At 48.5% G+C, this 16796-nt stretch overlaps 1 protein-coding gene across 1 annotated transcript in view; it reads left to right on the top strand.

Annotated features, from left to right (window-relative positions):
- Positions 1–16796, top strand: part of NPC1 (NPC intracellular cholesterol transporter 1) — a 78894-nt gene that overhangs the window by 39026 nt on the left and 23072 nt on the right. Inside the window, exons 13-20 of the mRNA XM_078611326.1 lie at positions 7196–7378; positions 8169–8283; positions 10010–10137; positions 10786–10923; positions 12762–12851; positions 13835–14025; positions 15468–15583; positions 16065–16194. Coding sequence (XP_078467452.1) covers positions 7196–7378; positions 8169–8283; positions 10010–10137; positions 10786–10923; positions 12762–12851; positions 13835–14025; positions 15468–15583; positions 16065–16194 — 1091 coding nt within the window. The remainder of the gene's footprint in view (positions 1–7195; positions 7379–8168; positions 8284–10009; positions 10138–10785; positions 10924–12761; positions 12852–13834; positions 14026–15467; positions 15584–16064; positions 16195–16796) is intronic.

The raw sequence follows: 16796 nt of genomic DNA, 5'->3' as shown, positions 1-16796 counted from the left end.
GGCAACTTTCCAGCGTTTGATGGAATTGGTTTTGGCTGGATTGCAATGGGAGTCGTGCCTGATTTATTTGGATGACGTTATCGTCTTTAGTAAAACTTTTGACGAACATCTCCAGAGGTTGCGGGCGGTTTTCCTAAAGATGCGGGCTGCTAATTTGAAATTCAAACCCCAAAAATGTCATTTGTTACGCGATTCGGTGCGTTATTTGGGGCACATCGTGGGGCGCTCAGGTATTGCTACCGATCCCGCCAAAACGCAGTGTGTCAGCTCCTGGCCGACTCCCACCTCGGTGGGAGAGGTCAGGAGTTTCATTGGCTTCGCGTCGTATTACCGACGGTTCGTCGCTGATTTTGCGACGATTGCCAAACCCCTACACGCTTTAACATCAAAAGGGGTTCGGTTCCACTGGGGTCAGGAGGAGGAGGCTGCTTTCTGCTCCCTTCGGGACGCCCTGGTAAAAGTTCCTCCCTTGATTTACCCCGATTTTTCGGAACCATTTTTGCTCGACACCGATGCGAGCAACACGGGTATTGGGGGCGTGCTTTCCCAGGTGGTTGACGGCGTGGAACGGGTGGTTGCGTACGGCAGTCGGGTGTTGTCTCCAGCGGAGCAAAGATATTGTGTCACCCGTAGGGAACTGTTGGCAATTGTCTATTTCATCCAACAGTATCGCCCATATCTGTACGGTCGGCATTTCACCGTCCGCACAGATCATGCGGCACTGCAGTACGCCCTGCGAATTCAACAGCCATCGGGACAATTGTCCCGATGGTTGGAGATCCTCCAGGATTTTGATTTCGAAACCACCTACCATAAGGGCGTTCGCCACACCAACGCGGACGCTCTGTCGCGCATGCCAACCACCTCCGAATGTGCATGCCTCCTGGGGTCGGGACGTTGCAAGCCAGCAGGGGACATGCCGGTTCCGGTCCTGGCGGCAGCCGCCGACGACGAAACATTGCTTCCAAATTCTATCGCACAACAGGGAAAAGATTCCCTGCTGGGTTTGCCCGTTAATGAATGGGGGCGCCTCCAGATGGAGGATACCTCCCTCCTCGCGTCGCGCCGGGGAGGCGGGGCGGGGGACGGGTGATGCCGACGCATGGGAAATGCACGCGGGGTTGCTGATGCATTGGGACGGGAAATCCCATCGACACCGGCTGGTGGTCCCTTCTGGGTTACGGGGTAGGGTGGTGTGGGCTGCTCATGAGCGCCTCCTCCACCTGGGTACCCAAAAGACCCTCGCCTTGCTCCAGCTTGATTTTTTTTGGCCAGGCATGACGAGGGATGTCGCAGATCTGTTGGCATCATGCCCTCGGTGTGCGCAGCGAAAACCACCAGCACGGGAGTCAAACCCGCCTTTGCAGTCTATCAGAGTCTCCAGAGTGAACGAACTTGTCGCGCTGGATATTCTGGGGCCATTTCCCGCCACCCCTAGGGGCAATAGATATTTGTTGACCGGGGTGGAATACTTTACGCGCTGGCCTATGGCCTGGCCCCTGGCCAACCAGTCGGCAGCAGCCATCGTGGAGGCCTTTGTCCAAGGTTACGTCATGGACAAAGGTGCTCCGGAGCGGCTGCTGACCGACCAGGGAAAACATTTTTCCGGCAAACTCCTCCAACAGGTATGTGAGCTCCTGGGAACGAAAAAAATTCGTACCTCTCCCTATCACCCGCAAACTGACGGGATGGTCGAGCGTCTGCATCGAACCATCACGTCTATGTTGTCGCAGCAGGTTTCGGACTCACAGACCGATTGGGACTTGCAAATTCAAGGGGTCCTGGCAGCATACAGATTGGCCCCCCATGCTGCGACGGGATTTTCACCCTTCTTCCTCATGTATGGCCGCGAACCTGACCCACCTGTTCGGGCACAGCTGCAGATCCCCGCGCCGCTGGGAAAAACTAAATTGGCCGACCATGTTAAATTTAACCTTGCGAAATTGACTGAGGCACGGGATGCTGCCATGCTAAATTCCGACAGGCGTCAGAAAGCGAATGAGCGCCTCAGACTGGGTCGCGCGCACGTGCTACAGTGGAAGCCGGGGGACAGGGCATGGCTGCACTGTCCCCAGGTACCACTCGCGACCTCCTCAAAACTGGTGCGGCCGTGGCGGGGCCCCGTCGAGGTGGTCGAGGTTTTGCGGCCTCAGTGCGTTCGCATAAAATGGGGGAAGCGCCGGTGGTTTGTGCACCCCTCTAGGCTGAAACCCTTCGTTGCGGTGCGAGGCCCCACTCCACACACGCGTGGCCAAACATGTGGGGGGTCGGCCGACTCAAAGGGTCCGTCTCTGCTGCTCTCGCCTGACGTGTTGCCGGCTGTCCCGCCCCCAGGTGCACCAGGAATGACGGGCTCCCGCCCAACAACCCCTACGGGGGATGCCGAGGGTCTCGCGACATCAAGCGCAGACTCACTTCGAAATGGACAGCTGCCACCGGATGGTCCGCCATCCGGGGTTGCCCCGTGTGACGGGCCTGCGGCAAGGACGCGCGCAAGAATGCGCAGACTCTTGTGATGCACAAAAAGAAGAATTTTTTTTTATTTTTTATTTTCACGTGTATGGTTACTGTGCGCTGCGTCGGTGGTGTGCTCCTGGCACATTGTGTTGTGTTGTGTGTGTGTTGGGGGTTCCTTGCGATTTGTATATACGTTGCTTTTACGGAATTCGTATTTATTCGGGGGGGGTGCGTCGGGTTGTTTTCCCTTCAGGGTTTTCTGGTTCTTGTTGTTGTTCTCTTCGCGTTATGTTGAAAAATAGTGAGGCACACGCGTGGTCAGGGGGTAAATGCGCTTTTATTGTCGTTTTTTTTGTATGTTGGCAGCCGGGACGGCTGCAAGCTATGCGGGGGGGGGGGGTGATGTACGGGTGTTAGAGAGAGAGCCGTTATGCATGGCAGCTTATGGGAAACAAACACAGTGGGCGGGGCTACGTGAGTGCACGGGGGGGGGTGCTCTCAACGACGTCCGCACCAGGCAGCCCGGGGCCCCACCCCTCAGCGGGGGTGGAGTATAAAGGGGGATGTGTCAGAGGGCTCGGGGCAGAATGTTAAAGCTAAACCAGTGAAGACCGAAGATCGTCTAGCTAGAGCCCTGGACTCCCCTGGGACGCCGCCCTTGTCAGGGCCGCGCAGGACCGAGCCAGCGGCGTGGTCCCGAGAACCAGAGCTAGTGCTCTGGGACTCCGGGTACCGTAGCCCGACTTACCAGTGTCGGGCCAGACAGCCTCCCCTAGCCCGTTAGTGGAGGACTAGGAGGTAGGTCAGAGATAGCTAGCAGTGTATTCCCAGCTAGCCGGGTGAGGGGGCCGATGCCCCCTCTAGTATTGTATGTCCACAGTTGTGACTACTTGTACGGAATAAATACGCGTGCCTCACCAACGGTGTCCAAGAGTCATCAACGGTACTTCACTACTATGGACTTACACACATCGACTCGCACACACATCAACCCACACACACACACATGGACTTACAAACACATCGCGACTCACACATACACATGGACTTTCACACATACACATGGACTTTCACACACACACATACATTGACTCGCACACATCGGTTTAGACACACACACAATTGTTTTTTATTTTCAATTACACACACACATGGACTCACACACACATGGACTCGCACACACATGGACTCGCACACACAAACACATGCACTTACACACATACATCGACCCACACACACACAGACTTGCACACGCACACACACACATAGATTTGCACACACACACATATGGACTTACACACATCGACTTGCACACACATCAACCCACACACACATAGACTTACAAACACGCATCGCGACTCACACATACACATGAACTTTCACACACACACACACATACATCGACTCACACACATCGGTTTAGATGCACACACAATTATTTTTATTTTCAATTGCACACACACATCGACTCGCACACACACACACACATGGACCTACACACACGCAAAGGAATGGACTTACACACTCACATGCTGACTCTATAGCAGTATTTATCGACTCTATAGCACGAAGTACTCACCTGACAGAGTGGCGTGGTGAGGCCTAGTCCTGTACAGAGCCCCCGGCCTCGCCTAGATTGCCCAGCCGGACGAGGTTGCACCTTGGCAGGCTGGAGGCTGGGCCGCAACCCCCACCCCCACCATCCCCCCGCCCGCGCTACAATAATAGTATCTAAGCGCTATAATATTAGTATCTACCGATCCTATAGTAGTAAGTGCACACATTGGGGTGGGGGGGGGGGAGAAGAGGACATGACACTGATGAATTTACCTCAGCGTTGTGTGTATTGTTTTTCCATTTTTAACGTGACTGAGACATCCCCCCCCTCCACTGATGATGCGTGTGCGTTGCTAGGGGCAACCCCCGGGCAGCTTTAGCGGCACGAGGAAATAATTAACAAACGGAAAATATCACTAAATTGTTAATTTAACTACTTTAAAGTTGACTGATGGGAAAACGGAATGGCGCTGGCACACCACGGGGCTTACGGCGTTGTAACCAGCTACTTTTTTTAAGCGTTAACCCCACGGTTCGCGAGCCCAAATCCTTCGCAAGAGACAGACAGATAGACAAAGAATGACGTTTATAGGTTAGATTATTATGCATGAACTTAGGAAGGCACCACTCAGACTCTTCTGTGTTAAGCACCTTTCATATCTAAAAACACTCTAACATGCGAACACTTATGCTCGGATTCATCAACAGTACTCCTCGATGTCCTACTCATTGATCCGTACAAATAACCCTCAATGGTTACGTTTGTTAAACTGAGCACAAACAAATCGCCTAATCCCTCAGAGTAAAGCGAGCATACACGGCGATAGGAAAAGTCCTAAAAAATGTAATGTGACAATATTCATACGAACAGTGATAAATAAGCATGTACCCGAGTTAAAAGTAGACCTCAATAAATTAATGGGTAAGATTATGCAATTAACGAAAACGAATGACTAAAATACTTCTAAACGACCGTATTCATGTAACTCAACAGGCAGCAATGCTTTTCACGGTCCGCTAATAGTTAACGCACCACCTTGGAATGGCAACCCTTTTCGAAACACAAAGATAACTTTTTGGAACAATCTTATTAGTCCCGATATGCGCGTTATGTGTGTGTGTCTTCTTTGCCACTTGCTGAATTAGCGGCTTATGCAGTACAGCGTTCCTTGTACTGAAAATACCTCAGGTTCCCAGCAGGGCCGCTGGGATGGCGTGTGTGTGTGTATTGAACACACGGCACTCTTGTCTGCACCGACACTCTTCCTCTTGGCTGCACTAGTTCAGGCTCTTTCCACTGCTCCGTACTCTTTACCCTGGCGTGCAGCTGCCAGCTTCGCGAGGGCACCCGGTGGTGCCTCTCCCGCCCAGCCCTTGCTTCAGGGCTGCGCTGGTCGTTGCTCGTCACTCTTTCCCTCTGCTCTCAAAACTCGTAAATTGTATTCGCACACCTCTTAGCTTCTTACAACTCTTATAGCTTAGTACAACACCACTAATCGCAATCCTTGACTTTGCAAGCGACTCAAAATATCAGGATAAATGTAGAATAAAACGTTCAGCGATACTCTGTCGGTCAGCGCCGAACTCAAAACCTAGCAACACATCGCCCCTCTTCTCTGCAAGACTCGACATCCATGGTTGATTTCAAGGACCATCCCCAGAGCTTGCCATTACAAAACTGAAGTGCGCTGTGTGTGTTCGTCGTTATATTCGAAAATTTTCCTCCATCTGCGTGTCTCTCGTGAAAAAAAACAGGATCCCTCTGTCTCGTTCTCCTCTCGTGGCCACAGCCGCCTGGTTGCCCCCCCCCCCCCCCTTTTGACCTTTGACTGGCTGATTTCCATCACCATGTTTATGTTTTTTGGTTTGCATTTCCCCTCCCTCCTCTGCCTTCGTGGTGTTTGCCATCTCAAGGGGAGGAATATTTTATTGCTACCATGTGTTGTGCCAAATTGCGGTTTGGAGGCTCTGGTCCTATGGAATACATATTATCTTGGTCGTGTGTGATTGACCTATTTCGCCTTGTATCTATTTTGAATTACCCTCGGTCTAATACTTCATAATTATTATTTGGTTTATGTTTAACCAAGCTTTGTGATATACCATAGATGTTACCACAGGTATTCCGAGGGTTTTATTAACTTTGTTCTCCGACTGTGTCGCCAAGGATCCGTGCTTCTTATTCTCGAGTTATATTTTGATATCCTGAGGTTGGAGATGTAACTAAGTTTTGACTTAAGCTTTCGTGACTGCCGGAATTCATATTGGTTGGTTCTTTCGGTAAGGTCACGTAGATAGAAAGATACAATATAAGAGGTGAATAAGAGTAAAATAAAATAAGTAATAATAAAAGCCACGAATGTAGACTGCAGTCTATAATGTAGATGTATTCTTGTCACTAAGTTTCAAACTTTTACCGTTGTTAAAAACCACCAGTTGTAATATTCCCCGTCCCTGCTGTTTGTCCATGTTTAATGGTGGCCTTTGGCCTTGCACCGGGGTTTTTATTAAATGTTATGGCTTATCTCCAGCTGCTTTCTTGTGTGGCTTGTGAGAGACAGCGGATTGAGGGGTGGGGGGTGACCCCCCTCTACGCCCCGCACCTACATCCAGATAAAACTTTTTTTAAAAATAGGCAGAATCATTCTTAATATAAATATTTGGAAAAAGTGTCCCTCTTCACCCGTGAGTCTGCCAGTTCTTCAATCGCTGTATGGTCTACACGAGTGTATTTGAGTTTATGGACAGGAGTTTTTTTTTGCAGCGTCCCAATGGCCACTTAAAAGTAGGCCGGCCAGTTTGTGACGCAGTAAATGGCACTACTAAAGCATGCATTTGTAATTGTCACTTTGTCTCACAATTTTTTAAGAAGGTTCTAATTGGGCACATTTAGCCATTTCAATTAGTCTCTTGCTCGTGGGAGGAGATTGGACAACCCGGAGAAAACCCACCCTGTATAGGAGGTGACACTGCTCAAATGTTTGCTTTGACGAGTTGAAAGAAGCTACTTTTGCTATATGACCATATTTTGGCCATCTCGCAGCACAACGAATTGGGAGTCTCACAAACCGGTGCTTACACCTTTGGCTCGAGGTTTTTTTGATCAGTGACTTCTAAGGTATGTGTTTTTAATGTTACAAAATTTTTATACTATTGTCATCCATGCACGATGCGTTTTCAGGTTGACTCAAAGATCTCGCTGGCCATGGCAGGGATCGCCATTGTCCTCTGCTCCGTGTCTTCCTCTCTGGGCATCTTCAGTTACGCGGGCATCCCACTTACGCTCATCGTCATTGAGGTCATCCCCTTCCTCGTGCTGGCCGTCGGCGTGGACAACATCTTCATCCTCGTGCAGGCTTACCAGGTGACTCCCGTCGCAGAGTGCTGACTTGCTGCGGCAGGCACGGTAACAAAGATAATTGTCTTCAACCGAGCCAGGCTGTATCTTGAAAACAAACACGTGAGGAATGTGCAAGAACCCAGCCAGGTTATAAAGTTGATCAACTACTTAAGATGTGCATTCTAGAACAAGAGGCAAGTTATAATATAGAACAGCAAGACCTGCGTATATGTCTGTGAACGGGGGCTATGTTAAACAAAACCCAGGTAGGGTACACTCACCTCTTTTTTTTTATTCACAGCGGGATCTAATATTTTGGACACAGGCTTTGTGATTTATAGCAGATATGAAATACTAATTTTGATATGTATGATGTTTCTTTATACGATGAAGATGATGATCATAAGAATAATAATATCGCCTCTGCAGCATTCAGACGAACTGTGGCCATAGCCCAGATTAGACTAAGGGTTTTCGTCCTGTGCTTCGTGTCACAGCAGTGCTTAACGTGGCTGCAATGTTTGCATTTGCAAATTGGCTGGAGTGACCACGCCCATCATCCGGCACTGTTGAGATGGGGGGGGGGGGAATTTAGTGCCGGCTCACCACCTGGCTGCTTTCCCATTTGTCTGATTCCTCGCACCTTGGAGCCATTTCCTCTCTTCGAGAGCGAGCGAATATTGAATCTCCACATTGTTTATGCTAATTTGTACGAATGGGCATGTCTTGTTCAGTGACATGAGTGACGTGGAGACATGTGGGAAGTTATGTCTTATTGCCAGGCAATTTCACGTGATCTGTGCTTTGCTAACAGAGAGACGAACGCCGTGCGGAAGAGAAGGCGCATGAGCAGATTGGCCGGATCCTGGGAGATGTTGCTCCAAGCATGCTGCTGACCTCCACTTCAGAGACCTTGGCCTTCTTTCTGGGTAACGAGCACCTCACAAGTGGTTAGCACTGGACCCCGTGCAAAGTGAGCTAAAGAGCGCCATAACTAATGAGGCGTTTTTTTTTTGTAACCAGGTGAAATCACATATTTGAATGTGCACAGTGAGAACACCATGACTAAAGTTTGAAAATAGGTAATAAAACATACGTACAAATTTAATACAAAAGTTAATAGTTAACGTAACTCGGTACTCATAATAACAAATTACAGCACACCATCTTTCTTTTTTAACAAGGAGGACGTTTTGACAAAGCAAGGAGATCGTTGTCATCATCTTGTGTTTGCTCTCAATGTCCAAGTCACTCAACCACTTGATCTCTACTTCATCCAGTTAAATTGGCCTTCTCGCTCGAACAAATGTCTTAAATAGTTTGGCGAACTTGTTCTCCACGAAATACATATATATTGTAAGGGGAGGCTGTGACACTCACCATATTCATTCACTGATATTCGGAGACGTTTTCCGATAATTGGGTTGTGTTTATGCGTACCTCCGATTACCATGCGTACCGCACCTCCAATTAGCACGGTTGGCTACGTACAGTCCGAAATGCTGCTACTTTGCACGAATCCCTTACTGAAAGACATTTGCTGCATATAGTCATCTTCAAGTCAATGGCTGATGCACCAAAGAATTTTTTACTCAAGTGTTACGTGGAAAGACAAGGCCTTGGTCATAAATTTAAGACAATTATATTTACGTCAGAGTTACCAGCATATACAGCTGTAGTGACTGTACTTGTCACCATAGGTGGGACAAAGTCATTGTTATGCAAGTCCAAGTCGAGTCGCAAGTCATCAAATTCATGACTCGAGTCTGACTCGAGTCCAAGTCACATGACTCGAGTCCACATCTCATAGGTGGGACAAAGTCATTGTTATGCAAGTCCAAGTCGAGTCGCAAGTCATCAAATTCATGACTCGAGTCTGACTCGAGTCCAAGTCACATGACTCGAGTCCACACCTCTGCTTGTCACTGTGTGGTGCCGGGACTTGCGAAGTCACGGCCGGTAATGTCATTGCGGGCAGCCCGGGTTGCGTGCTGCAGTACCAACACTAGCGGTGGTTGGGTGAGCGCTGGTTAGCGCGGAGGCACCGCGAGCAGTGTGCGGTGCCGGCTCCCGGTGAGGGAGCGAGAGCGAGTATCAGCCAGCCAGGGTTACTCTGGGGCATGATACTCTGGCTGACCTGTTGTCACGTGACCGGACAATACTGGAGGGGGGCCACCGGTGGACGGGGACCGAGGGGCGGTCACGTGGTTCCGAAGAGCTCTCGGGAACATTCGAGAGGGAGCTCGAGAAGCCTGGAAGGTGGGCGGGGCTAAGGGCGGAGCCAGCCCCAGCACGGGGGCGTATAATGAGAGCTCCATGAGGAGCTCGGGGTTCTTCGTGTGCTGGTGTGAAGAAGATCCACGTCGGGGAGAAAAAGCCTCTAGCCACGCGGTCCGAGACCCCGCTTGTGGTCCGGACCGGGATAGCGAACAGTGTCTAGTTCTGCCGTAGCGTGGCTGGATGGGCATTCGAGACCCGAGCGTAGGTTGTGTTATGTTACGTATGGTTATGTGAATAAATAGTGTTGCTCCAAAGATAACATCTGCGACTCAGTTGGACTCACTACACAGCCATTAGCTATTAAAATCTTGTTTAACAACACATGTACAGAAATGCCACCGTTGCTGTTGTGCGTCCGATTGTCTGGTCCCACAGGCGCCTTGTCCGACATGCCGGCTGTGCGCACCTTCTCGCTGTTTGCCGGCATGGCTGTGCTCATCGACTTCCTGCTACAGGTCACCTGCTTCGTCAGCCTCATGGGCCTCGATGCGCGGAGGCAGGAGGTGTGACGCTGCTCACAATTGTACATCACACTTAGGGCTTTCTGTATGGGGATAGTGTTGCCACATGTATGTATGTTTGTTGAACTTGTCGCTCACGGTCCAACGCTCACGGTCACATCGTACGTAGCCAACTCTGCTAATCTGAGGTGTGAATGTATCAACACTCCAGCTAAACTATAGAACTATTTTAATTTTACGAGGTAAGGCCCACTGAGGTTATATAGCTCTTTTTCAGAAGTGACCTGGCCACATGATAGCTTAACAAAGTGGCTCATCATCACGTGGACATTTATTGCAGCATGTTTCTAAATGTGGAGGGAAAAACTGGAGGCCCAAGAGAAAAATCCACGCAACCACGCGGAGCACAGGCAAACTCCAACTATACAGGCGTCATGGTCGGGATCGAACCCATGACCTCCTGTATACCAGGCGAGGTAGTTAATATCTCGCCATCATGGCGCCACTCCTTAATATAGTTGGCCAAACATCCCGAAATAGGTCCACATAGCTTAGGAAATTGTTGCCACCTATTCTGGTGGCTTTCCTTTCTGCTTGTCTTTGGCTTCCCGCACCTCTGAAACTTGAAAACTGTGCATTGAAAATGTGTGTTTATTTTATTTTTTAAGCGAATGCGCTGCCACTTTGTAGGAGGGTCATTTCGATATCGTCTGCTGCATGAAGACCAGCGTTCCTCCGCCGGACGAGAGTCAGCACGGCCTGCTATTCCGCTTTTTCAAGAATCTTTTTGCTCCTGTGCTGCTGAGCGAGTGTGTGCGGCCTGTTGTGGTGAGTGACCTCTCCTCCACACGTCCGCAGGTGTAATGGGAATAGAACCCATCGCATATTTCACCGCACCGGTTTTGCAGATTGCAGAATGCCGTGCTAGAATGCACATCTAAATGGTATAATACGGTGTCCATTCTACCCGATGTTAGTCCGCACCATTGGTCTGCACCTCCGATAAGCACGGTTGGCTACACACGCTGCGAAAGAAGTTCAACATGCGTATATACGTGACAGATCCCTACACTGCGTGGAGTCGCGCAGTAGCACCACTGCTATCATCCAACGATTTGGAGGCAGCGCTCACCACGCACGCCTCCACAGGGCCATCCAGGGGTAGATGACCATCATCCAGCGCTCATTTGAGTATGGAGACATTTAATATGCAAAGTTATGTTCAGTTAGACACAGGTCATATGTTATGCAAGCCTACAACCAATCACCATAAATGTGCCCAATTTCATCAGAAGTGGAAAGCCAAGCGTGGTAGAGCCTTGTTAGTACTTGGATGGGTGCCCAGCAGGGCTTGCCAGCTGTTGTAGATGTGAAGCTACGAGGTGGCCAGGAGGTACAAACAGGAGTCTTCTCCAAGTTTTCCCGGTTTCCTCCCTTATGCCAACACCCATGTAAATGATATTGGCTGCACAATTCAATGCAGGACTGAAAAAGAGTCTTGGGACTCATTGAGGCTTTTTTAGGTAAACAATTGCTAATATATAACTGTCTTCTTGGTTCTTTCGGTAAAGTCACGTAGAAGGGAAATAATAAAATAATAAAAATTAAAATAATAAAATAATTCTCACGACGTTTCGGCCACAACGCAAGCAGCCGTCCTCAGGTGAAGAACAGGTCTGTCGGAAAGACATTCAGACGCTGTCTTTCCGACAGACCTGGTTTTCACCTGAGGACGGCTGCTTGCGTTGTGGCCGAAACGTCGTGAGAATTATTTTATTATGTTTTATTTTATTATTTCCCTTCTACGTGACTTTACCAAAAAAAACAAGAAGATGAATCCCTGCAGTCACGAAAGCTTTAAATCGAAATATATAACTGGTTATGTACACGTGTTAAATATGGTTAAGTAAATATTTGTTTGAGTAAAGTTATGTATGTGTATTTGTAAAAAAAAGTTCATGAATGCAAGATTTTCCAGCCTCCAATTTGTTGTGAAATGTTAGTTGCAAACTGCTTTAATCTGTAAAGTAAACCGTTTACAAGAGTAAGCCATTGTGCATCAGTTCCCGGACCCGCAGCCACTTGGAAACAGCCCACTGCAAGCATCTTAGCTGCACTAATCGGGTACTAAAGGGGAATATTTTTTGACAGAGTAACATCGTGTTTTTAATATTATGCTCTTCTGTCACTGGAAAAGGGCCTCTTACATTGACAGAAGTGACTGAGGTGCATGCGTCCATGTGCGATTACCTACGAAAGCTGTAGCATTTGAAAGTTCATTCGGTCCTCATGAAGGAAAATGTCCCCCACCTGACTTAGCCAGTTTTTATCAACACCGATGGATCCGAGCACATGATGCCCAATGTATTAGGCTGGTAATGGAATGGCAGCTTGAGGAGAGAACATAGCCAAGGGGATTTCCACTGTGGAGATGGAGCAATGAGATCAGTTCACTTGCAGCAATGAGGTAGATTGGTAGATTGGACCGTGAGCCGCAATAACAGCGTGGGGAAAACCTTCCACCCAGTAGGAGACTGACCGTGGGCGGCGATGATAATGACGATAATAATCGCACCTCCAATTATCATCGTTTGTTATGTATGGTGCGAAAGAAGTTCAACATACATAATGATGTTCTTCGGAGTAACACCTTCTGTGTTCGTCAGATGTCGGTGTTTGTGGCGGCGCTTGCCTTCAGTGTGGCTGTCGTCAACAAGATTGAAATCGGTCTGGACCAGAGGCTCTCCATGCCTGATGTGCGGCTTTGCATTTGCACCAGCTCCTTCATGCGCACACACACGCACAGAGGTCGCATTCACACGCTCAATCGCAGACATTCACGGTTCACGCATACATCGGACGCACATTATAACTTGCAAACACAATTTCAAACTTAAGCATATAAATTCAGTACACTCTAGGTCAGTGTTATTCACTCATTTGCAGAGGGGGGCTGCTTTCACCAGACATTTGAAACCATTGGGTTTGACAGCACGATGATGATGGGGGGTGTTTTCACTCTTTGTGTATTGTCGGAGGCCGCACGTCAGGGGCAACACTAAAGGTCACCAACGGCCGCCAGTCGCCTGCGGGTCTTGCAGTGAAGAACACTCTGCTCTAGCTGATATTGTCACACTCTATCCCAAACCCATGCATTCAGGAACACTAATGTTCATGAGAAATGCTAATTTTACACTTTTGATTTACAGTCCTTGGTCTATATCAGGGGTCTGCAACCTGTAGCTCTGGAGCCACATGCGTCTCTTTAAGAACTGCTTCGTGGTGTTATTTATTGAGGACCGTCTCGTATTTACGTGCATTGCGGCTCTTTAAATGTTAGTTTTCCTGAATAAATAATATGGCTCCATTTTGGTTGCCGACCCCTGGGCTATACACTGCTGAATGAAGGCCTCTGCCATACCGTGCCAGTCACGGAGGTTGTTTGATCGTACTTCACCATGCCAGTCAGTTCAGGCTGATAAAGGAGGGGGTGCCCAGGACTGGTTCAGATGTTAACCATGGCCGACGATCACACTCGGGTCGCCGGGTTCATAGCGCAGTAGAACTACTTTTTGTGTTTAGTTTATTGTCTTTTGCCCGCACCTCTGATTAGCATGGGTTGGCTACGTACGGTGCGAAAGAAGTTCAAAATACATACGTACAGGAGTATGCTAATTAATTAAATAAGCCTTGCAAGCAAAGGTCAAAGGGTGAGCCTGTGTGTCTGTGTGTGTTGCAGGATTCTTACGTGTTGACGTACTTCACCGCGTTAAACCGTTTTCTGCACTCGGGCCCGCCGGTGTACTTTGTAGTGGAGGACGGTCACGACTACTTGACGCTGGAGGGACAAAACGTCATCTGCGGAGGGGTCGGCTGCAACAACAACTCGCTGGTGGAGCAGCTCTACCTCGCTGCGCAGCTGCCCAACTAGTACGCGAGCATGCTCTGTGCCGCACAACTTACTCTATAAGCTGGAGCTGGAATTGTCCTATTATATGTTTAGATGCTCGCTCCACTGATTATCGGTTTCTTTTACTTGACTCCTCTGACCTCGCAAAAACGGTCGGAAACAAAAGTCTCGCTTCTGTTCCGGCATGTGCCTCTGGACGGGAGGTGATTATCGGGGCTCGGGGACGTCATCGGTATCATCCGGGTCGTGCTAGGCTTGTAGGGGGTCTAGTGTTGTATGAATGTTCTGTCAATGTTCTTGTAATTCTATGGGCACCATGGTGGAGAGTTGTTAACTACCTCGTCTGGTATGGAGGAGGTTGTGGGTTCGATCCCGACCCCCTGACACCTGTATATTTGGAATTTGCATGTCTCCCTCCCTGTGGTCATGTGGATTTTTCTCCGAGCCCTCTGGTTTTTACCTCCACATTTAGAATCAACATCATGCGTTTAGAGTATTTTGCTGCTATATATTTACACGTAAGCCACTTCGTTGAGCTGTCATTTGTGGCCAGGTCACTTCTGAAAAAAAGCTACATAGCTCAGTGAGCCTTACCTAGTAAAATAAAAAATGTTCAGTCTTTAGTTTAGTTTCTATACTAAAACAATTATGAAGTTTTCAACTTGGAAAAGGTAAATAGAAATGACTACGTGTTATATTTGTCTTAATGCACAGTAAACGGGAGTGTGTACTCTGTCACTGGGTTGTTGGTATACAGGTGTACCTCCTAGAGCGCTCAGGATGCCGATCTTAGTAAACGAAGCGCTATATGAGACAGCGCTATAGGAGGTCACTATAACAAGGTTCCAATGGAGATGCGTACCGACAGCGCAATTTTTTTACTGATGAACGATATCTGAGGGTTTCATTGGGATATCGCTAATAGTCTTAATAATAATACTGTACACATGATAAAGGTATTAAAGCATTTTACAAAAAAATAATTACGACGTTTAATGATGGTAACATTCGGTCGGAGCTTGTGTAAGATGAACCACTGCCTGCTGTAAACATGTTCTGCGGAAAGCTGTAAAGTACTAAACAATCCGATCCATCAATCACCACTGAATCGATGCAGTGATTAACCCCTAATCAATTGATACTCTAACGTGACCGTCGGATCGACTATGAGCAGAATAAATACAAAAGACACCTTTATTCAGGTTCCACAAGACCAGATATGGGCAAAGACGCCCCTAAAGGCAACACCACGTCTAACTTCATATATGGGCTGATCCGCACAAAAATTATGCCTCCGTTATCATGCTTTTTTGTCTCGGAACAGCGTTATATGAGGCAGCTAGATGAGGCAGCGCTATAAGAGGTATGCCTGTATAAGAATGAAGGTCGTGTGGTGTTCGCATGTCTAAGGTTATGGAGTCAATAATTAACTTGCTTTTAAGCGCATTCCTTTGTGTTGCAGCACCAGGATTGGCTACGCTCCGTCCTCTTGGATCGATGATTACTTTGATTGGGTGAAGCCACAATCCAGCTGCTGCAGAGTGTTTAACTCCACTGGGGACTTCTGCAATGCGAGCCGTACGTTTGCATTTTTAAACATGAGCATCCACGCAGACAATTACGCTTCGGCCTCAGAAAATTTGCAAAAAATTACGCGACTGTTTTGGTAAACTGCAAATGATAAAATGTTAAAATGCACAATTATTATTGTTGCATATAAGTGATGAGCAGCCTCCCTCTTGTTATGTATGTGCGCTTTTGCGGGGAGCGGTAGTGCAACGGTTAGTGTGCCGCACTACCAACCCAGCGACCAGAGTTCGATTCCCGCTCAAGCTCAAAACACCAGTGGGCCTCCTCCAGGTCGACTCATCCTCAAATGAGTACCTGCTGCGATGTGTAAACATCGTCACTCGGGAGACAAAGGCGGCCAGGCGTGGTGTTGGCCACCCAACCCTCGTGTGCTGTGCCAGCTTTCATAGATTCTCACTAACAACACTTGCCCCAACAGTTTGTGAAGGCTATATGACAGATCTTTGTTTTTGTGTGCCGTTGTGTGCAGTGCCCGGCCCGGATTGCGTTCCCTGCCGTCCACTCACGCGAGAGGGAAAGCAGCGACCGCTTGGCGATAACTTTACTCACTTCCTGCCCATGTTCCTTTCCGACAACCCAAGCATGCATTGTGCAAAAGGGTCTGCATCTCACATTCCACGCACAATTCCACTCGCACGACTCTTGTCGAAGTCTCCCCAGGGGCGCATTTAGTCTTCTCGTTATCATGACACTCGGCAGGCTCTGTTCTTAAAATCTTGCAGGCAGAGATGTGTCCTACTCAAACCTGCATTGTGGCTGCGCTCATTTCCTGTTTACAGTCCTGAGCCAGTGGTGAAAGTCCACATTCCTCTTTTGGGGGCAAGTGTCATCACCTATCCCTGTCCCCACGTCTCTCCTCTCACTTGACTCCCCTGTTCGTTCCTTTTGCTCTGACTTACTCAGGCCTCTTGGTACAGCTCACGATCAACCTCCAGCCTGTGGTTGGTCGCAACCTTCTCCCCTGCGGCCCCTGGTGTTTGTCATTCTCTCACCACAGTTGTCTTCACTGCTGATTTCCTCCACTGCTTCAAGGCCTGGTGGAAGATCTCTCCTCTGCCATTGACTACTTTTTTCGCTCAAAACACTACCTATTTTTCCCACAGTCCTCCACTTCTAGCCACATCATCACCCCTCCATTTACCCTCATTGCTTATTTTAACTATTAATACTCAGAGTAAAATCGCCGTAAGTCTGGGGGTTG

This window comes from Lampetra planeri, chromosome 2 (genome assembly GCF_965212315.1).
Source record: "Lampetra planeri chromosome 2, kcLamPlan1.2.h2, whole genome shotgun sequence".
Classification (NCBI taxonomy): Eukaryota; Metazoa; Chordata; class Hyperoartia; order Petromyzontiformes; family Petromyzontidae; genus Lampetra; species Lampetra planeri.
Note: the sequence above shows the minus strand (reverse complement) of the source record. Positions and strands in the feature narration are given on the sequence as shown.